The sequence below is a fragment of the Dioscorea cayenensis genome, chromosome 1 (genome assembly GCF_009730915.1).
Source record: "Dioscorea cayenensis subsp. rotundata cultivar TDr96_F1 chromosome 1, TDr96_F1_v2_PseudoChromosome.rev07_lg8_w22 25.fasta, whole genome shotgun sequence".
In the NCBI taxonomy this organism is placed as follows: Eukaryota; Viridiplantae; Streptophyta; class Magnoliopsida; order Dioscoreales; family Dioscoreaceae; genus Dioscorea; species Dioscorea cayenensis.
Window position 1 is genome coordinate 3,008,895 of NC_052471.1, and position 23,089 is coordinate 3,031,983.

The window sequence follows — 23,089 nt, forward strand, 5'->3', positions numbered from 1 at the left end:
TCTGCATGTTATTTATCCATTTAAAAAACAAGCGGACAACCTGATGAAACATGGATTGAAGCAGGCCAATTTAGTGTCTTCCCTACCATCTCTGGGTGGTCAAAATGGTCATGTTCTGCGAACTACCACTTGTAATAACTCAATGACATTGTGTCTAGTTGCGTCACTTCACTGCATTCCTTATTTTGCTCTTCTAAGGTTGACCTACCAGATTTCTCATTTATAACATAAAAATGCACGCACCTAACTCATTCAAATGGCCAAATCAAGTCTCATCTTTCAAAAATTCAATACCTTGTCCTAGTATGGTACATTTGCATGAGATACAAAGTGATTAATTAAGTTAAACGGCCCCTAATACAACATGCTCATGGTTGTTGCTATATGCTCTTGTCTAAGCTTTGAACTTGATATTGTAATTTTATATTTAAGAAATTCCATATATTTTCATTAATGTTATATATAAATTCACTTGGTACAATGACTACCCGACACGACCTATGTATTCTCTATTTTGTGCCACTTTATATTTGACTGGCCACAATTTTATTTCATAAAACCACCTCACATTGTTTAGTATAAATAATATAAATAATGTTTTCTCTGCTCTATTATTATTTAGTTTGAGGGTATTTAGTTCATGCTACAAAAATCATAGTCATAAATAGAGGGCAACTATCAATGAATATATATGACATATAATGATTTATAAGTTTTCCTTTTGGAATAGTTTTTATTTATCTATTTATTTTTCTCATGCAACATTATTACAAGACAATATAGATAAATCATCTCTGTGCAAAGTCGTAATAATAAATAATAATAATAATAATAATAATAATAATAATAATAATAATAATAATAATAATAATGACCTATCACCATTGTTTTTATGATCCATGAGTTTTCCTTTTCATTATTAGTATTTTGCATTTGAAAAATCTAAATAGATAACTGACAGCATAGAAGCTTCTCACATGGCGGGTCAAAATTTGTAGACACTAGTTGAAACCTTTAGCGCTGGTATCCTTAGCATTACTTGTTCATCAATTATTTTTGGGCTCAAGTATTATTCACAGTGTCCCTCATCTCCAAAATTGCACGGTGAGGGGGACTTGTGTGCGTATACACTCGCAAATCCTCTAATCGTGCATGTGAAGAACTTCCATTATAATACGTAATTATCGAAACCAAGTTAATACGTCTATAGGGGTCGATAAACTATACGTGACTCATACGTTACTATACGTTTGTCCCTGACAAATCTTTAAGTGGGTGAGGAGGACGCTTTGTTGCCTATTATCAAAGAAATAAATAAATAAATAAATAATAAAGTGCCATCGAGTTATTACGCAACATTCACCCGTGTCAAATGTTGATATATGTTATAAATACTTTGAAATAAACCTTTCATAACCCATAAAATTTGAAGATAAAAATGAGTCCAAATAATATATATATATGAGATGAGATATCACGCATCACAGCCGACACCAACCTATGTTTGAGAAAAATGTGAGATTTGCATATAATTCAGCATATATTAGAACAAAAGCCAATGATCTATTTAGAATGAATTGATGGGTCGAGATTAGTAGTTTGAATGATGCGGATGTGATAGCTGTACCTCAAAGTGCACGGATCATTTAAGTAGTAAATTAAATATCAAGTTTCTCCACTGAGATTTTGTTGCTACATCACCAATTTCTTGCAATTAGGGTTGATCTAGATGAATTAATAAGTTGTGGAAATAATAAATCTTTGAATGAAAACCAAAATTGTCAAAGTTAAGGCTACCACCACGCTTATATGAATAATCAGATTTGAGGTTTCTGCAGGATTGTATTTTGCCACTTCACAATGATAAATGAAGGCTTACGTATTGACTATTAATTTAGTTTAATTGTTTCTTTTAAAGGGCGAAATATGTTGGATCCCTTCAAAGCTATTTTCCTTTCGGTAATATAGCGTAGTATCCTAATGGGCACAACTCCTACTTTCGTCGGTAATTGAATCTAATTAGATCCTTTAGGTTCTATGACATCCAGATTGTCTTCAAGAAATCATAATTTGGGATTTCCGGGTTCGATTTTAGGGGTTTCCAACACCTTAGTTCACCTTTCGATCCTTCGTTTGGTATCTAAAATCATACAAATATGAGGGACCCAACTCATTCACAAGCATTAAGTTCCATAAAGTGAATCAAAAAGCAAATAAACATAATAAGAAAATAAAAAGTCAATACATCGTTAATTATCTAAACATTGGTCTAATCCCAATCTTAGAACAAATATCTACTGCTCATGTTTGATTTTACAAGCTCAAATATTTATATCCATCATAAATCTAAACATGAAATAAATCAAAAGAATAAGAAAGAATAAACCCTTGATCCTCCACGTGTGATGTTCTTGTAGATTGATTAATCTCTCCTTTGATCTTTGTTTTCTTTCTCCTCTTTGATAGCTTTATATGATCTCCAACCCCTCCCTTTGTTCTCGTAGCCAAAAGATGCTTTAAAATTATTTTTCTTGGCTTTATAAAGAGGAGGGTTAAATTAGGGTTGCTATGTGGCAAAGATCCCACACCTATGTTAGGCCATGCGGGCAGAGTGTGTGCTTCTTCTAGAGTTTTAGTCTTTTAAATTTCTGCATCACGATCCATGGGTGGCGTAACTACCACAGGTCACCTGTGTTTCAAATAAGAGCCAAACTCCACTTATCTGCATGGAGAAGTGATGAAGAAGCGATAACTTGAACTAAAGAGTGAAATTGAACTAGAAATATGGAAAAATGCATAATCAACTAAAAATAAAAACCTAAATCTAATAAAAAAATATTATAATTTATTACTTATCGGGATGCCAGAGTTGGCATCTATGTCAATATCCACACCCATCTTTATCCATCTCTAGAATAGATTTAATATAATCTAAACCCTTGTTTTTATAATTTTTAAAGATTTATCGTAAACTTCAAACTCTAATACCCTAAAATCTTAAACCCAAAATATAAAATTTTTAACCTAAAATTCAAAAAACATAAACTCTAAATCCTAAATCATAAAGCTCTAAACCTTAAAGTCATAAGCCCTAAACCCTAAATAAGAAACAAAAACGGTTTATTATTTAAGGTTTAGGGAAGGGGTTTTCAGTTTATTAGATGTTAAAAATAAATTAGCTTTTATAAAAGATAAAAACAAATGATGTTGATGCCAACTTAGCATCAACGTCATTCGAGACTACTCAATTCAACCTAAATATCATTACTCATTAGAGCGATAATATCATCAAGTAACAATTTTTCTTAATTAATATTATACTGCTTAAGAACATTTACAATCCCCAACCCTAAGGCTTTGCTTGGATGGAGGGAGGGTGGGTTCATAAAAATGAAATGGAAAGGAAGGAAGGGAAATGAAGGGTTGAATAAATACTTTGCTTGGGGGGGAGGGAAAGTAAAAGAAGGGTTGTGACCATTTTGTGTTTGGTTTGGAAGTAAAGGAAAGTAAGGTTATGTCTTGTTATTACCAAAAATACCCTTATATTGCTCCAATTCAAACACAAAAAGCATAACTATTTGGATTATTTTAATTATGTTCGGATAATAAGATTATAAATTATGGATAGGGAATGAGTACCTCACTAGCAAACTAAGTTCAAAAGATTATTTTAAACCAGAACATTTTCGAACTAATGATTGAACAGTGGCTATAATGAGAATTTTAATTTAAATCATCTCAAAATCTACACAACCGAATACATGAAAAAGAAGAAGGAAAAACTATATTATTTGCAACAAATAGAGATCTTTTTTTAACAAACATTTCAACTGAATCCAGGCATTGAAATTCAAAAATTCAAACAAACAAGAGGATAAGAAAAACAAAGATTTTGAAAATAAGATAAGAAAAATAACCTCTCATGAATGGTGAGGTTGGTTGGTGTCGAGAAAGATTGCCGGTTGATATGAAGCATAGTGAATCAAACCTAATAAAAAGGGGCAAGGTTTGTAATTATTGGAAATCTTATAAGGGTAAAATTGTCCAAAAAAATTATTAACCTCTCCCAACCCACCATTTTGGTGGGTTGATGAATGGAGGGGAAATGAGAGGTTTTCAACCCTCCAAAACCCTTCAAAACCTTTACAAACCCTTCTAAACCCTCCCCAAGCATGGGTTCAAAGAACCCTTACTTTATGAACCCTCCCAAAACCCTCCCAAACCCTCCCGATAAGCAAGCCCTAAAACCAAAAAAAAAGTCCCCATGAATTGATTTTTTTTATTTATTTATCACATATTATTATTAGGGAAAATTACTGTTCACCCCTCGTAATTTTCAAAACTTCCCAAAAACACCCTCCTACTTTTACACACCCTGGACAACCCTTCCGTTAGTGTTTAACTTCCCTTTTACCCCCTACTGTTGACTTCAAATGGGTGCATGTTGTGAAATCCCATTTTTGCCCTTGAAAATGGTGAAAAAAAAGCGCCAAATCACATCATATCCAACCATTTCAGGGCTTTTACGCTGGTTTTCGAGAGATGATGGCTAAAAGTTGCATTACATGTTGTTCTTCTCCTCATTTCTCTTCATTTGGTTTGTTCGACTTCAGTTCTGCTAGTTTCAGTGTCTGGTGAGAATCTCTTCGTTTCTATCAATTTGACCGTTCTGCTGGGTGTTTATTATGGCGACTCATTTGTGGTAATGATAGATGTAAATCTGTTTGAGAAAAGCGAGTGCGGGTGAAGTTTATCATTTTATGTCTGGTGAGAATCTCTTCGTTGCTATCAGTTTGACCATTCTGCGGGTGTTTATTATGGCAGCTCATTTGTGGTAATGATAGATGTAAATCTGTTTCAGGAAACGAGTCTGGGTGAAGTTTATCATACCCGAAATATAACAGAAAATGAAGTTGATTTCCATCGGATTGGTCAAGTGCACTGCATCTTCAAATGAACTGTAGTCGATCTTGTTATCGAGACAGACGATGTGCCATTGTCGAATCCTACTGAAAACGAGTTCATTTCGTTGTGAAGTTCTTCTCGTTTATGGTTATCTATTTGTATATTTTAAATACTATTTAACTATTTGCTATTATCTGTTTAAATATATTACAAATATGTTTAATAATTGTCGTCTCCGTTTAAATTTATCTTTAACTGTTTAACTATTCATATTAACGTGTAAATTCTCAAAGTCTTTGCGTAAAATATAGATCTTTTTCGTTTGAACTGAAGTGTTGGCAGGAGGCAGGTGGCAGGTGGCAAGGTTATGGTATCCCGTGCATAAAAATTAATGACGGCATTAATTCTTGTGCACGGTAACATAAATATCCGAACACCCGTTCGTTGATCAGTCAATCTTGGTCCACTGTGTGTTTCACTTTTTTCTCGAATATGAAGCTTCAACCTGCTTGTCAACTTCACACCATAAATGGCAAGGAAGAACCCTTCCCATGGACAACAACTCCTCGTCGTCCTCATCCTCCTCCTCCTCCTCCTACTCCTCATCTGCTTCTTGTGCATGATATTCGCTGGAGTCAGACGAAAATTTGAAGATCAACTCTATCTTAAAGGATGTTTCATGATTCTCCTCATCTTGAGAATCAATCAGCCGTAATCACGCTACAAGTTAAACTATGTTTTCTTGCCCAAGTTGAAATTCCCGCATAATTGCCTGAATGTAGAGGATTCTCCAGCGGTGGATGACGAGCAAGCAATTAAGCGGCATTTCGACTTGGGTAAGAAAAGAAAGTTTTCAATTATTGCGTGATTGCGGAGGATTCTCTAGATGAGGAAGACCATGAAACATCCTTTAAGACGGAGTTGATATTTATCACTTGAGAATTATTTTTACCGTTTAAGAACCTTTCGTCAGTGTTCAAATATTACTTTCTGTGTTTAACTCTCAGGATCTTCGCTTAAGTCATACCATGACGCATTGATTAATAGACGTTTTTATGAATGTGTTTTGTTAACCTTTTTTAATGTGTTGCGTTCTACGTTGTGCAGGTTTAAATTGATGCGCATGTTATGCAACCGCCGTGAGTATTCGAATGTACAGAGACTTGGTGAGTCAAACCGAAATCTTAATAGACGAACGAGGGTCGACTCGCGAGTGTCCAAGGTCCGAGAAGATGTTGTAAATGTTGTAAATGTTGTAAATGTTTTATTTTAAATGAAACAAGCTTATTTGAGTGTGAATTTCTGCTATTTAATCAGATTCTCCATTGTAAACGTTTAAATTTTTTAAACAAACAAACTTATTTGAGTGTCAACTTGTGATAACTTGTGAAATTTAAACAGAGACATAGTAAAAACAATTTGAGAACAAAAAACGGCATTGTAAACAAAACAAAAAGTTAAACAATAATCGATTTACTCTTTAAACAATGACAACGATGTTTAAGCAAAGACATAAAGATGTTTAAACAGTGACCCAGGAGGTACCCATCTTCAACGCGATGTCAGTGAAAGCATTTAATTTAAACAATAACATATATTTTAAAACATTTAAATCACTATATTTAAGCGGTTTACATATTATTCAAATGATATAGAATATATTTAAACAGTTAACCGTTAATTTAAACACTATATGTATCGGTTTAAACATAAAAGCTTGACGTTTAAACAGAGACTCATGATAAGGTGAGAACTTTTATTCGAGCGATGACAATATGGCTTCCTCGCGACAGTGACATATATTTCCTTTTTTGCCCTTGGGATGGAGGGAAAAATTCCGCCCAATCACATCACGTCTAGTCTAACCTCTATGCATACAACTGTGCACTTTTTTGTTTGCCTTTCTGATTGTTGTTTGTTCTGTACATCTTCTTCTTCTTCTTCTTCTTCTTCTTCTTCTTCTTTTTGTTCTTTTTTTCATTTGGTTTGTACGATTTGGTTTTTGGCCGATATATTATGGAGAGTTTTTGTGGAATTGCTAGATACAACGGGGAGAGAAGAGTGCTAATGTTCACGGCTCAAACTTCTTGGGAGTTGGTGTTAGCTGAGATATGTGAGGGATGGGGTCTCGAAGTTTCCCTCGTCAGGGTGAAGTTTATCACACCCGATCGATATAAAACGATTTGTCCAATAGAAAACGATGTTGACTTCCTGCGGATGTGTCACGTGCACTCCATCATCAAATGCGCTGTAGTTGATCTTGTTGTCGAGACAGACAATGTGCCATTGTCGAATCCTAATGAAAACGAATTTTACTCGTTGTAAGTTCCTTCTCCTTTATTTGATCCAATTGTATAGGTTCATTATTGTTTAAGTATGTCGTACTATTCGTTTAAGTTAATTGTTCACTTTTTAACTGTTTAAGTTAACGTTTAAATATTTACATTATCACTTAAACAGTCTATTCTTTGCTTAACATATTGATCTTTTCATTTAACTAAAGTGTTGACAGGAATTCAGATTCTGCGAGCGCTCCCGTTCAACCCCATGGTGACCCTGACGGTGTGGGATGTCTTCCTTCCTCATTAAATCATTCTGAAGTGCTGTCATTGGATCTCGGACAACATTTTGACGTTGTTGAACATTTCAGGGACATGCTTCGAAATTTTGCAATCAAACGGAATTTTGACTTCAAATTCATAAAGAACGAAAAACATCGGGTGACTGTGGAATGCGCTGCTGATGGTTGTCATTAGCGCCTTCATGCATCAAAAGAGTATAATAAAAATACTTTCCAAATCAAGACAATCAACCTATCACACACTTGCGGTGGTGGAATAGGTTCGGCGTCACATCCGAAAGCGTCCAAAAAATGGGTAAGCACACGAGTGATTCAGAAGCTCAAGGACCGGCCTTTGTACAAAGCCATCGACATTCAGAAGGACATGTTGCGGGAACATGGTGTCCACATACCATACAAGCAGACTTGGTTCGGAAAAGAGCATGCCCGGATGGTCCTCGACAGCAGTGACATCTCCAGCTACGACTTGTTGCTTTGGTATGTGGATAAGGTGGCTGAGACAAACCTCAGCAGCGTTGCGATCGTGAAAAGAGAAGCTGATCGTTTTAAACTTGCATTCTTTTTTTTCAGCGCGTGTATTGTGGGATTCAAGAGAGCTTGCAGGCCACTGCTGTTTCTCAATGGTACCCACCTCCTTGGAAAGTATTGGGGTACACTACTGGGTGCCACAGGGAAAGATGGAAACAATGGTTTTTTCTACGTCGCCTTCGGTATAGTCGACAATGAGACCGACTCCAATTGGACTTGGTTCATATCCAAGTTAGGCGATGCTTTATACGAGGAAGGAGATTATAATGAGATAATTACCTTCGTGTCGGACAGGTCCAAGGGCCTTGTGAACGCAATTGCAAGTCTTCCCTTCTTCACCACATGCATACTGTCTTCGACATTTGGATGCCAATTTTATGAAAGCCAATGTCAGACTTGGGAAGGCATTGAGGGAGGAGTGCTGGTCTATATGCTTTCGCATTACATGGGCATCCACGGCTAAAGAATTCGATGATACCGTGAATTAACTGCAAGCCACCTCACCCGAAGCCCATCACTGGTTGATTAATAAATCGGATATGGCACATTGGTCGAATTATCTGTTCAGAGGTGATCGTTGGGGTGAGATGTATTCAAATATCGCGGAGTCGTTCAATTCTTGTATCAAAGAAGCTCGTTATTTACCGGTGACGAAAATGGTCGACTCCATAAGCTCTGCGAATGTTGATTTACACTTAACATTTAGTGTTACCCTTTAAACATGTCCATATTTGTTTAATTAAAATTGTCTGACTTTAAAAATTGATTTAATCGTTTAAATATTTACCATACTGTTTAAATAGGTTTATTAATTATGTAACCATCACTGTCTTTGTTTAACATTATTTGTCAGGTTCAAGTTGATGCGCATGTTATGTAACAGGCGTGAAGAAGCGAACAAATGGGAGACCTACTTATGTCCAGACATACATTCGAAGGTAGAGATAATTGTCGAGGATAGCCGAAATCTTCGTGTTGGTCGTTGTGTCGATGATCGTTACGAAGTGATCGACCAATGCAGAAACTCTGTAGATCTTGCCATCAGAACTTGTTCATGTCGAAGGTGGCAAGTTTATGGTTTCCCTTGCAAACACGCTTGCGCTGCAATAATGTAGACAGACACCAACGTTCATCGATTTATTAGCAGCTACTTCACCGTCGACACTTACAAACTGGCGTATAAGGAAGGTATATTCCCCATACCCGACGATGACAAGCCTTCAAACGAAAATCGTGAGCTTCGTTTGCGACCGCCTGTGACGAGAAGGCAGCCTGGGCGGCCTAGACGAAAGAGGATCGAGTCGCAAGTGTTTGATGTCCGCGAGTTACATTGCAGCCGCTACCATGGATCCGGTCACAATCGTAGATCTTGCAATGAAACTGTCGCCGACAAAGCATTGCAAATAAGCTGACTTCTGTTGAGAAACAATCAGAATTGCGTTGCAACTTTTCATATTTAAACTCTTATTCTTTACAGTGTTATCATTTATTTAAACAGAGACACTATCATTTTAAACAGAGAAACTGTAATGTTAAATATTTCAAACTGATATTTAAACGGTATATGGTAAATTTAAACAATTAAACTGAAATGTAAACAATAACACTGTAAATTAAACAATGAAATGAAACTAAATGGAATTTAACCTGCTTTACAATTGAAAACAAACAAAATTTACTTTTACATATACAAGTCATGTACTTCAAAAACAAAAACAATGAATTGAATTTGTCCTGGTTTACATTGGAAAACAAAATTGACATTGAGTTATACAAGTCCTGTTCTTCGACAACAAAATTTAACCCGCTTCTGACAACCCACCTTTCTCATTGACGCCGGCTTCCCTCCCCTCCTTAAGTATGCGGGAAACATACTTTAATCTCAGGTAAAGAATGTTTGTCTGCGGTAGTCGTAGCTTCTCACCCCAAAGTAATTGCTCGATAAACCGCATAACATAGACGGCGCAATCGACGCTTCCTTGTTTTTGGCGTGGGGTTTCCTTGTCGTGAACGAGTGGGTACTTTACGGTCACCGACTCGCCGAACTCCATATCGGCAGAAGTGTCGAATAGATTCCGCTGTCGAGATATGCAAGTTGAGATTAAGATACTGATTAAATAACAAACACTATTAATCGGACATAATTAAAGAACTTACCATGTCCAACGCGTCTTTTTCGTACCCCGGGCATGAAGAATAATGCATGTATTCTTGTTTATCATTGCCGAGGACGATGACATGGAAGTGGCCATTCATGATTATCGGGAGGATGACAATTTGAACTTCATGCAAGTTGCGCACAACATCTCCGATCATAGCCATAGTTGTTTCATGTGCGTCGCCCTGCTTTGACATAAACATCGCCAGTGGTCTTGTGATGGAGGCTCGCTTCTTGTAAGGATATGGCACTTTGCTTAGCGACTTTTGTATTATGCATACGAAAGCGTCCATCACATCATCTGTGACCATCTCCTTCCCCTCAAGCAGAGTGTATAATTTGTCCCGTGAGGTGCTGACAGCGTCATTCTTCCACACGACAGTGCTAAGGTTAAACGATAACATATATAATTAGATCATATTCTAAATATTTAAATGATATCATCAATTTTCAAATGATATTATATATAATTAAACGTTAAGTAGAAAAATTAAATGATAATATATAAACATTTAAACACTATCATAAAAACTTTAAACAGTATCATAAAAAATTTAAACACTATCGTAAAAACTTTAAACACTAGCATGAAAACTTTAAACTTACCTGTCCATACAGCAGTTGAGCAAGATCCTCATCAACTCCTGCTCGTATTTGTTAAGACGCGATTGACCAACCCATTTTTTCTTATTCGGAACAAAGACTTTCAGACCCGTCTCGTCCCATTTTTTATTAGCCTTGATCATCTCTCTCATTGCTCGGTCGGGGTCTTCATGGGGCACTGTCGGTGAGACTTGACGGTGTTCAACACCAGCAGCATCTTTCTTCGATGCGGGGACGATGGTGAAAGCATCAACCGCAGACACATCCTTACATGGTTGTTGTTGTTGTGGGATTGTGTCTGGCTTCGATGCAGGGACGACGACCGCATCAACCGCAGACATACCCTTACATGCTTCTTCTTGATGTGGGATTGTGTCTTGCTTCGATGCGGTACTGTCGGCCACGGCCACAGCAACATATTCAATGATCTTCTCAACCGTGGCTACGGCCACAGCATCAACGGGAGACACACCCTTAGCTTGTTCTTGTTCTTCAGGGATTGTGTCCATCTTTGATGCCGCACTCTCGACAGCCGGTTCCACCGGGTTCGGGATTTCGTTAACGAGAGAGTGTCCTCCTCCGTCATGGCCATGTCATCAACAGCGACAGACTCAGTAACAGCATCAGCCGCCGATGGTGTTGCTATTGTTTCATCGTCAGCCGGCGGTGGAGACAGAGACAGTATTGTTCTCCTCTTTTTCACAAGTCTCTTCGAATGTGGCCGTCTTGGAATGGTCACCCCGATGATGTCGTCATCGTCAAAATCCGACGCCTCGTTCATCCCGGGTACTTCATTTTTTTAGAGGGTTGGCGCAGTCGATTGTGAATGTTCTTCCAGTGCCTCAACACGAGCGACAAGCCGAGGAAACTCGGCCATCATAATCTGGCACGCCAGCATAAGAGTTGCAGTGACATCTTCGCCTAATGTCGTCGGTGGGGCTGCCACGGTCGGAGGGGCTACCATGGCCGGGAGGCTGCCACAATTGGTAGGACTGTCGTAAACGTGGTAGGGGGATTGTTGCAATCTGGCGGGGTATGGAGGGCTTCTCCGGTGTCGAGGAATCCTTGCGCGTGGTGGGCTGGAAGTAGGAGAACGGCGTTGAGCGTGCACGATAGAGGCTGCCCTCTCATCCTGTAAACTGTAAATAATAAAGTTAAACGCTAAATAATAAGTTTAAACATTAAAGACTTTTGTTAAACATTGTCCATGATTTATTACCTCTTTTCCTTTGAGCGATGACAAGCTGGTTTCTACCGTCTTTTGCTTCCGGTAACTGCTTTCACCGTAGCACAGCATCCTTGGGATCTTGCCGAAACGGACTTTCTTTCCCGTTCCGGGCAGCTCGTAAAACCATACATTAAGCGCGACCGAGCACCCCTTAATATACCCTGTGTTGGTCTTCTTCCCGGCGCATCTATCTTGTACTCTAGCGGCTCCTTGTGGAATGTCCTCCATCAGCCACTTGTGCGTCGCCTGCGTCCATGCGTATCACCCCATGACGGGTAGATCATCAACATAATCAGCGATCCAGTTCGGAACTGAGCATGATGTATTTGGGTAGAGGACTGTACCAATGAGGTACACCATCAGGAGTTTGACAAAATTTTATTCTTCCTCCCTCTGTCGAACAAGTTGCACAAGAGTGCTCTTGATGGAGTCTCTGTGTCTCTCGTAGGTTTTTGACAAATACCTCCCTTCGAACGCTGAGCGGGTTTTATTCTTCTTAAACACGACTGCGTCGCCATCATAACGCAAACCAAGAACGAGGGCCACATCTTGAGGGCTCGAAACTCGCAGAGCTTTCCCGATCCTCGAATTTATTGGTGCGGCCATCGCATACTTTGCAATAGAGAATCAAGAAGGGTCTCTCTTGGTATATAGCTTCCAACTCGATGAATCGTCGCAAAGCGGTGTCCTTCGGATGATCTCCCGATGTCGAGGGGTCATGTTATCTTTCAATTCGACTAAGGTCTCCACTCACAGGGTGTCAAATAGCATCGCCCATTAACTAGGGTTGACCGCCATAGCCACAAGCCTGCGACAATAACAACATATTCAACATGCAGTATTCACAAATGTTTAAGCGGAAATATAAGATGTTAAAGCGAGTAACCTTCGGGTTCTTAAGCAGAGATATCAATTGTTAAGCAGAGACCTACTTTATTAAAGCAGAGACAACATTACTTAAAGCAGAGAAAACAAAAATTTAAGCTGTAACATCTCATTTCTTAAAGCGTAAACCTCATTTGTAAAAGCGCAGACCATATCAAATGAAAGGGGAAATGTACATTATAAATATTACACAAATCATAACAATCGAAAAAAACTATTTTCGATAGTGTATACTGCACTGAAAAATGCAAAAACAAAACAAAACCCTAGGCGAGAAATTGCCTCTGAGACTAACAAAAACCCCAGTAGAAATCCCCAAGACTTCAATATCTTCCAACAAAAAAATAGGAGCACAAAACAAAACCGAAAAAAATCTTTCTTTGTAGAGAATAGTTAACATAAAACCATACTCAATACCTTAGATTGCAAAGCCCGATGAAATGCCAACTACTTAGCGGGACTTCTCCTTGAGATACCGAGTAAAAAGGAAAAAGTGCGAATTACAGAGGTGCGCAGGTGAGACAACTTCGGAGACAGCTTCGGAAATGGAAAAGCTGAAGACGCGAGTTTTGAAAAAACAAGTAAACGGCTCCAGTAAATTCGTTTCTTGGGGTTACCCTACGGAAAACCCCCCACTTCCTCTCATACCGCCAGAATGGCTGCAACCACGACTCCCCATGCAAGGGTATTTTCGTCCATAAAATTTGAAAATCACTCCGTTGACATCCGTTACATGCTTTGGGGGTTTGAAAAACACATAGTTAAAAAAGAAGGGGTTTTTGGGGATTGCAAAACTAACGGGGTGTTTTTAGCAATATTGCAAACTTAGAGGGTTTTTTTGGCAATTTTCACTTATTATTATTATTATTATATTAGATTAGAAGCCAACGTGCTGTGCGTAAATGTTTTGTGAGTTTGGTTTCACATGTGCATGTGACATGATTCCTCCCATATAATAATTAAAAAACTTTCCAAAATGATGGGATATGTATGTTGATCATTTTAAATTTGATTACACACACACACACATATATATATATATATATATATATATATATATATATATATATCTAACCATGTTTGAATGGTCATTTTGATTGGAATCACTTAAAATAAACCATATTATCCGAAATCATTTATCAATTATTATTATTTTTTTTTAAAAGCTATGTAAAAGATAGGTAATTACTAATATGTTGTTATTAAAAAAAAATATTTATTTATATATCTCTTTATATATCTCTTTATCGCTTAAAATCAGTTTAAAAATTTTACAAAAAAATTACTTAGACCATAATTCCTAAAGAAACTAGGGCCAGTCACTGAATAGTTTATGTAAGAATTTGCTAAGAAAATATATCGTCTCATGTAGAACGATAGTGTAATGGAATTGAATGCTCTACTAAGATTACATTATTCTCCAAAGACATTGATCTAGGTTCTTGACAAATATATCTCTTTAGATGGAATGAGGAAGTAGGTTATATGCCGCATTCACTTTGATTAGCTAAAAGAAAAGGGCTAGCCAGTCAATTCCTAGAATTTCCCAAAGCAAAGAGGCTAAACAAGAAGATTTCACCTTTATCATCAACGGAAGCTTACAATTTCTAGTGTCATGCGTGAGCTAAGCGAGAGAATTTTGCAATTCTTAGCCAGTCGTTTATTTTTTTCTTAGGCCTTAGTTATTGTTGTTTCCTCCACACCTAGTAGATTTGTTATGTCTAGACTAGTTTTTTTGTATTTTCCTTTTGTTTTGTTGCTCTTTTTTTCTCTTCTATTTTAATTTGTAATTTTCTTCATAACAAACGTGGTTTATTTATTCTTTTAAAAACATTATTATTTATTTTTATATAAGTAAATACAATTCTGAGATGTACATATCAATAATTATATATTTTGCAAAAATAGTTAGTATTATCAGTACCTTTAAAACAAGTGTACCTAATATAATGAAATAATATCTGATTTTTAAATAAGAAATTGTCAACTAATTAGACAAAAAAAAAAAGGTACTAATTGCATTAAAATTATTTGATACAAAACAAAACAACATAAATCTTCTAGATTTTTTATGTGGTACAGTTTGGGATGCATGGAATAAGCCACAAAAGGTCCCACTAGAAATAAAAGAGGTGAAATTAATGATGGATAGAAATGGCAGATAAATAATAATGAATATGAATGACTTTCAGTAATAATGGCAGAAAAGTCATTTTAGCTTCTGCATTGAAGTGAAAAGACCTAACCGGCTCTCAAGTGTTGAGTCTATCTGTCTATATATATATATATATATTTGCTTCATCTTAATTACTTACATATTTTCTGTATCATTCTTGATTGCATGAACATCATCAAATTTACCTTTTCCTTTTTGATTTTTTATTTATGCATTTATTTTGTCATTATTTTTACTGTATCATTGTTTAAATGGGATATAATTAAGAGCAGTTATGGTGTTCATGGGGTTGGCGGTGTGTGTTTATCTATTTGGTGATGTTGCTTCTTAATTTTTTTTAAAATAAATTACAATTATATTAAAGTAAGAAAATAGATATATACATAAGTAAATCAATTTTAATTGTCAATAATGATTAAGATGTTTGATTAAAAATTAGTATTGAGATTTATATAGGGATATTTAATATTTTGGAGATATGACAGTATAATGAATTATTTATTCATTTTCTTATATAAAAAAATTATGCATGTTTTTTCTTTTGGTTATGTCATTTGTCTTTATTTTTCTATTGCCCTGTATTTATGTTTTTTTTAATAAAATTAGATAAACTACTATTTTAGTGAAAATAAAAAAAAATATATAAATAAGAAACAATAAGAGCTTAATCCGAGTATATATTGATTAGTTGTTCAAGAATTTAGATAGAGTTTATATTGATTATATGTTCAAGAGTTTAATCAGAGTTTGTATTAATCACTTACATGATACCCAGGTACTTAATACTTCATTTTGAACATGAAAATGAAAATTTCAAGCTCAACAAATTTTCATTGATTTTTAGGGATAACTCTATGCATTTGTGTAGCACCCTCCACTTTCCAAAAATAATCTAATACTCTAATAAAATAAAAACATAATCAAAAATAAATTTGAGAACCTTTCCAAAAATAAACAACACATTAGTCTATAAAGAACCTATGTATATATATATATATAACCTAAATATAATAGCACAACAAAATAATCTACCAATCTAATACTCTAATAAAAAAAATAACTAAGCAACAAAAACTTCGGTCATATACCATAAGTAATCTAGTAACATCTCTAGTTATAAACTCTAGAGATACTAAATCACAAGACTGTGATACATTCTATTACTGCTACAATCATGATCAGATGATTACGATGAGAGAACTGTGCATCTCACTTTTCTATGCATCTCATTTGAGACTATTTATTAGCTTGTTTGACTGCACTATTGATATGAATGGATGATATAAACCGTTGCATTTTTGATACAATGGGTGATCGAATGTCTTTAGATTTACTCTCTCTTCTTTTTTACTTGTCACATTTTGAGCATTTTTTTGTTCTTTTTTACTTATCACATTAGAAATTTTGTACAGTATTAAATATTTTTTTTCTCTAAAAATTTACCTTGTAATTTAATATACATATACAATTTTTAATAGATCACAATTATTTAAGTATTAAATCATATATTTCACTCACTGTATTTTTAAATATTTGTAGTTTTGAAAAATAATAATTTTGTTTATAAAATTTAAATTGCTAACTAAATTCAACTTCTAAGACCACGAGATATTTATATATACAAACACACCTGTGTTACAGATAGATAAAAAACAATTTAATACTCTAAATAAAACAAAAAAAAAAAACAATTAAAAATAAATATAGGGACTCAAACACAAATCCACGTCTCTCTCTCTCTCTCTCTCTCGCGGCGTTGCCCCGCGCGCGCGCGCGCTCGCGCTCGAGCGCCACCGTGCGCGCCCGCACGCACTCCGTGGCAAAACCCAAGGCTTTATTATTAATTATCTATTTACTCGTTTGACGTACTTCTTCTCCAACTCCACCACACCATGCCATCACTCCCGCACATCACTCCTTCACTCCATCTCCCTCTCCATGGGTTGCAACTCCTCCAAGCTCGACGCCCTCCCCGCCGTCGCTCTCTGCCGCCACCGCCTCCGCCTCATCTCTGACGCCCTCCGCCACCGCCACGCCCTCGCCCGTGCCCACTCCTCCTACTCCCTCTCCCTCCTCTCCGTTTCCTCCGCTCTCCATCGCTTCCTCCACTCCCATCTCCCCCTTCTCCAATCCCAATCCCAATCCCAATCCGAATGCATCTCTCCTTTCCACTCTTCCACCGCTTCCCCTACCCTCGCCGTGCACCATGCTCGCCACCAACCCCCGCCGCCCAATTCCTTCTACTTCCAACCGTCCGAACCTGTTTATTCTTACCCTCCTGCGCCGGCGCCGGTGCCGGTGCCGGTTCCACAGATGTATACACCGAGTCCTCCGACGACGCCGCCTCCGCCGCCTCCGGCAGCGGCATATGGATGGGATTTTCTTGATCCTTTTCGGACGTATGATGGTTTCTATCCGGTTTACCGGCCGGTATACACGCCGAGCAGGAGCTCGAGGGAGGTGAGGGAGGAGGAAGGGATTCCTGATCTTGAAGAGGATGACGATGATCTGGAAGAACATTGTTGTGAGCCTCCGTCGGATCATCGTCACCGAGGGTTTTATCAACAGCCGGAGATTGGGGTGGATGAGGGTGGGGAAGATGAAGGGAGTTCAGTGGAGGATAATGCTGGTGAACAAACCCTCGATTTGAAGTTCGATCGAGGTGTTTCTGAGGCTGTGGAGGAGATTATGGTGCAGTTTGATAGAGCTTCCAAGTCTGTTGATGAGCTTTCTTCCATTCTTCAATTGGGGGAGATTCCTCAGCAGCAGAAGAATGGTGAGTTTTCAGGTTTTTACATTACTTTTGATTTTTGTTTGTTTGGTGTTTTAACTTTGGATTTTGCAGTGGGTTTTGCTGGGGATTTCTTTCAGGTGAGAGAGATGGAGACTGGGAGTCTTTCTTCTACTTTGCAGAAGCTTTACATTTGGGAGAAGAAGCTCTATGAAGAAGTTAGGGTATGAATTTCGTTTTGTTCAATTGGTGAAATTAAGAGTTTCTTGTTTTTTTTCTCTGAGTTGGAATGTTGAGAAGTTGCTAAAAAAAATTTCCTTTCCTTTCTCACAATTGCATGTGGATTAGTGGGATGGTTGTGGTTTTTTTATTGTTTATTTCCATTTTATTATCAAAACTATGCTCCTTTGTTGACCTAAATGTGAGATTAGATGATGATAAGCCATGTGATGCTTGTTTTTTATTTTTTTTGTTTATGTTTAGTGTGCAATGTTTTGTCTGTGATTTGATTAACATTTCCATTCAAAGTTCTTGTTGGCACCCGTTGGGCTGATGCCTTACATTATTGGATGTTTAATAGGAGTTTTTCCAAATGATATTGAGGTCAGGTAACCCAATCTAATTGCTTGGTAAGTTGAAACTTGAAACTGGTATGCTTTTATTGTATCTGTTTTATAATGACTTGCTATAACTCTTTTTTTCTTTTTTAAATCACCCTAGTAGACATTGACTGAGCTGGTCCAATTGAGAGAATGTAGAATACTATTTTTTCCAAAGTAGAACTTTTAATACGTTCCTCACTACTACCATTGTCCCTCGTGCGACGAGCCCACCAAATAGTAAAATAGAAGAGAAGAAAGAGTGCCTGCATGATTCTTTTCTTTAAGAATGATTGGTTGTGTCTCTTATTCTTTCTTCTGATTCTGTATATTTGGTATTGTGTAGGCTGAAGAGAAAATGCGAGTACTTCTTGACAGATACTGCAAGCGGCTGAAACGTCTTGACAAAACAGGAGCTGAAGCTCAGAAGGTTGATTCTACTCAAAAAACTATCAGAAAGTTATCAGCCAGGATAAGAGTAGCAATCCAGGTTGTACAGTCCATATCAAATAAGATAAATAAGGTGAGGAATGAAGAACTATGGCCTCAGATCTGTGAAGTGATTCAAGGGTATGGGTTCCTTCTGACTACTATTTATTTATTTGTAATCGGTGTTACGCATGTGCATTTCTAGTGCTCTGTAAAATAAGAGCTTTTCTCTTTAGTTTTGAATTGTATTCTTTCCATCAATCCTAGCTTTTTAGGTATTGGTTTATTTATTTTTTGATGCTTGCATTAAAAGACCATGCCTGACATTTTATTCTAGCTGAAAAATCTCAGATTATTTCATTATTATTTAGAAACACAACATTTCTTAATCAATTTGCAAATAACCTTAACTTTACATTTTTTGGTTTGGTTTAGTTGAAAGCTATTTGGGGATGAAATCCCATTATTGGTCTTATCACTTAAAATTAGAGTTCTTTCTGGGACTTGAATGTTTGTTATTAATTAGTTGCAAGCCTATTTTATACTTGATTTTCTGAAGTCAGCAAACTATTTATTTCTTATTTCTGTTCCTGCAAAACCTGCAGGGTAATGAGAATGTGGGCAGTTATGTTGGAGTGTCATCAGACTCAGAGTCAAGCTGTATTTGCTGCTAAAAATCTAGATTCTATTTCATTTGGATGTGATGGCCAACACAATTATGATCATATTGAGGCAACAAAGGAACTGGAACTGGAGATGCTGAAGTGGGTCAGTTCTTTTTCTGCCTGGATTAATGCCCAGAAGAACTATGTCAAAGCCTTGAATGGATGGCTTTTGAAATGCATCCAAAATGAGCCCAGAATAACATCTGATGGAATTGCAACCTTTTCTCCTGGAAGATTAGGTGCTCCTCCTGTGTTTATAATCTGTAATGATTGGTCACAAGCTATGGATAGGATATCTGAGAAGGAAGTGATTGATGCCATAAAGGTTTTTACTGCAAATGTTCAACATCTCAGAGAACAACAAACTTTTGAACAGCACCATATAACGATGGCCAACAAGGAGATGAATGGAGAACTTAAAATCACGGAAAGGGACGAACCTGAATTTCACAAAGCAATACAAATGCGAGGTAAGAAATCATCCACGCACCCTTGGCATATTGCACATCATAAGAACACTGTTCAAGAAAGCAACCTGCAGTTAACTTTGAGAAATATTTTCGAAGCCATGGAGAACTTTGCAGCTACTTCAATGAAAGCTTATGAACAGCTTTACATTCGTTCAGAAGAATTAAGGTTGGCAAGGGGGAATGCAAAGGTTCCTTAAATTTTAGCAACTCTCGGTCAGCTTCCTGTATAACCTTGATCCCCGGCTCACGTGCATGTCAAGCCGGTTCTTTTTACATAGTTATCACTTTGTGCTATTAGTAATTGATATTCACTTCAGCAGTGATCATTTTGGTTCCTGGCATGAAGGAATGACGCATTGGGGATTGTCATATCTTTATCAAATGGTTCAATCGCGCCTGACTCCGAGTAGTCTTGAACTGCAGTAAACAACCACATTGTTTTTGTATTCCAATACAGATAAAAAATTTACATCTTGAAATGTAGCCAAGTCGAAATTTTCGAAGGCCTGACCTACCAGTAAGGAAAGCTTTGAAGTCAAGGTACCATTCATTAAACTGCTTGTCGATGAATTTTGATGAAACTGACTGGTTAACAACTACATGGATTCTTCCAATTGGTGTCATTGCAGAACTAGGAGACAATTCTTAAGAATGATCTCATCCATTCATCCTAATCTCTTTGAAAAAAAATCTTATATAGATCAGTTTGTATTATCTGTCATGTTTTTTTCTGGTTAATCTAGTGCTGATGTGAAGTTATGAGTTGTATTAACAATGGTTCTAAAGTTCTAACTGAGAATGTATTCCTGACTGCAAAGCAAGTGTACAGGTTTCACTTCAATTTCAATTGTGTGAGAATTTGGCATTTTGTGATTCTTCTCATCTTAATTATTTTGCTGCATTGCTTTGAAAATTTCCAGCTTGCAAGATCTGATTAGTACTGCAGTGTCTATTGTCAAATGTCCTGTAAAAAGGTTTATAAGTATTAGTTAACATTATGAATTAACATTGTACATTCAAATAAATGCCTAAATGTTCTGCTACATGCCTTTCTATTTTTCAAAATTTATTTGTAGAAAATTAAGATTATAGTAAAATAAAAATATCATAATATTATTTCTATAGATTTATATATATATATATATATATATATAACTAGAAATACCCCTCAAGAGAGAGAGAGAGAGAGTGTGTTAGTTTAGGAATCTAAAATTAAAGACATTTTTTAATATAATTTTAGTAGAAAATCGAAATTTTTTATATATTTCATATTGTATTGGTAAATTCATGAGGGATATAGATTCAAATTTATAATTTTTATTAATAACCTTTTGGGGTACTAGTAGCGGTCCATTGTGGGTAAAAGTGTTTGGAGTGTATTTGGTCCATTACGCAGACAATTTCAAACTTTTCAAGTTTTATAGATAACGACTCTTTTTGTTTTGTATTGATTGTCACATTTGAGTTTTTTTACAAATATTAAAATGGTCATAAAAACTTCTAAAATTTAGAAAAAAATTTATCATAAAACACTTTTATTTTTATTATAATTATTTCCTCCCATTAATACAGATCAAACGAGAAAAAATAAAATTGAAAAAAAAAAGATATTTAATATTTTTATAGAACTAAAAATAATTTTCAAACATGTGAAACGGAGGTATTATAGATAAACAGATAATAATATTAATAAATATAAAAATTATTTAACAAAATTTTGCTACATATTAAAATGAATATATAATGGATAAATTACTTCAATTAACTAAGTATAGTCATTCAGCCATGATTTCTACAGTTGATTAAAAACAATATTTCAACTAACAATATCATTAGAAATATAACCCATTTTGAAACTTAACTAAAATACATATCTTCTCAATAAATAAGAGGATTAATTGCAAGTTCAATCAACACAATGAGGTTGTTGGGCTTGTTAATTATTTTACATTAATAAAGGTCCTGTGAGTACTTGCCACAAGTACTGTGACTCTCTACATCCACTTTTGGAATTGTTAACTCTTTTCTTCCTCACTTGAAACATCCTCCCAATTTTAATTCCATGGTAGTGTGAAACTTCCGAAAAATCATAAGTGGTTTTGTTATTTAATTAATATTTTTAAGGACTTCATATAAATGCATTCACTCTTTCCAACAACCTTTTAAATGCAACTTTTTGAGAAATGGAGTGGTGATGAGGCAAATGCCTCTCTTCCTACTATTTTTATTTAATAAATATAAAAAGAAATAAACACAGTATTAATATTTTTATGAGTGTGTTATTACTTCAAACACGTCTGTGAAAATAGGTGTGTATATAAGTTATTGCTTTCTGAACGTGCCCTCATCTTCTAGATGCAGTGAGTAAAATATCATCTTTTATGAGTTAATAATAAAAATATAATTTATTGTTACTCTACATACGATATATTCATATTATTATCTTTAATCACTTAAACTAAAGTGACTTTAATTATCAATTTTATTCATCTAAAAATAATTAAATTTAAATAATTTCAGCTGTATAATTATATTAAATTTTCTATTTTACCATTCACCCTCTCTATTCACTAATTTTTCGCTATTTTGTCTCTTCATTTAATTTTTTACTCAGAGTCTTCACTATTAAATGAATGCTATTTTACCTCATTAACATTGATAACTAAAGAAGACAGCAGGTTTATAATACTATATTACAGTCAATTTTAATGAAAGGTATAATTTATTTTGTTAGTTGATTTATTTAAAGGTAACATTTAATATACAAATCGTAGGGTAATATATTTAACAAATTTTATAAGGTTAAAGTTGGAAATTCTAATAAAGTAGTTATATGAATACTTAAATACACAAATTAAATATTTTTGAGGTTTAAATCTAAACAGATGATTTAATTTAGTAGATATTAATATTTTATTTGTATTTCTGATTATAAGAAAATTAGTATGAGATCATTGATAGGCAACAGTCAGAAATATCAACCTGTCAATTTCAATCCATACATCGCCAAACGACTTTTTCAACTCTTTTAAATTTCAGATAGAATACGATTGCACTTTTTCATTTATTCCTGTTTTAGTTCGTTTCAAAAGTCCATTAAACCTATAGTATAATAGCAATACGTAACTTCC

General features: G+C 35.7%; 1 protein-coding gene across 1 annotated transcript; it reads left to right on the forward strand.

Moving 5' to 3' along the window:
• The first annotated feature begins 16,857 nt into the window (after positions 1-16,857).
• LOC120258263 (protein ALTERED PHOSPHATE STARVATION RESPONSE 1-like) lies at positions 16,858-20,806 on the forward strand. The gene is made up of 4 exons (XM_039265654.1): positions 16,858-17,840; positions 17,910-18,019; positions 18,741-18,964; positions 19,429-20,806. The coding sequence occupies exons 1-4, from the start codon at positions 17,003-17,005 to the stop codon at positions 20,153-20,155; spliced, it is 1,899 nt and encodes a 632-aa protein (XP_039121588.1). The 5' UTR covers positions 16,858-17,002; the 3' UTR covers positions 20,156-20,806.
• The last annotated feature ends 2,283 nt before the right edge of the window (positions 20,807-23,089 follow it).

Excerpts from the sequence above, each read along its gene's own strand:
- LOC120258263 (XM_039265654.1), top strand. The coding sequence starts at position 17,003 with ATGGGTTGCAACTCCTCCAAGCTCGACGCCCTCCCCGCCGTCGCTCTC. Across the intron at positions 18,020-18,740 it reads AGCTCTATGAAGAAGTTAGG|GCTGAAGAGAAAATGCGAGT; the intron begins GTATGAATTTCG and ends GGTATTGTGTAG. Across the intron at positions 18,965-19,428 it reads ATCTGTGAAGTGATTCAAGG|GGTAATGAGAATGTGGGCAG; the intron begins GTATGGGTTCCT and ends CAAAACCTGCAG.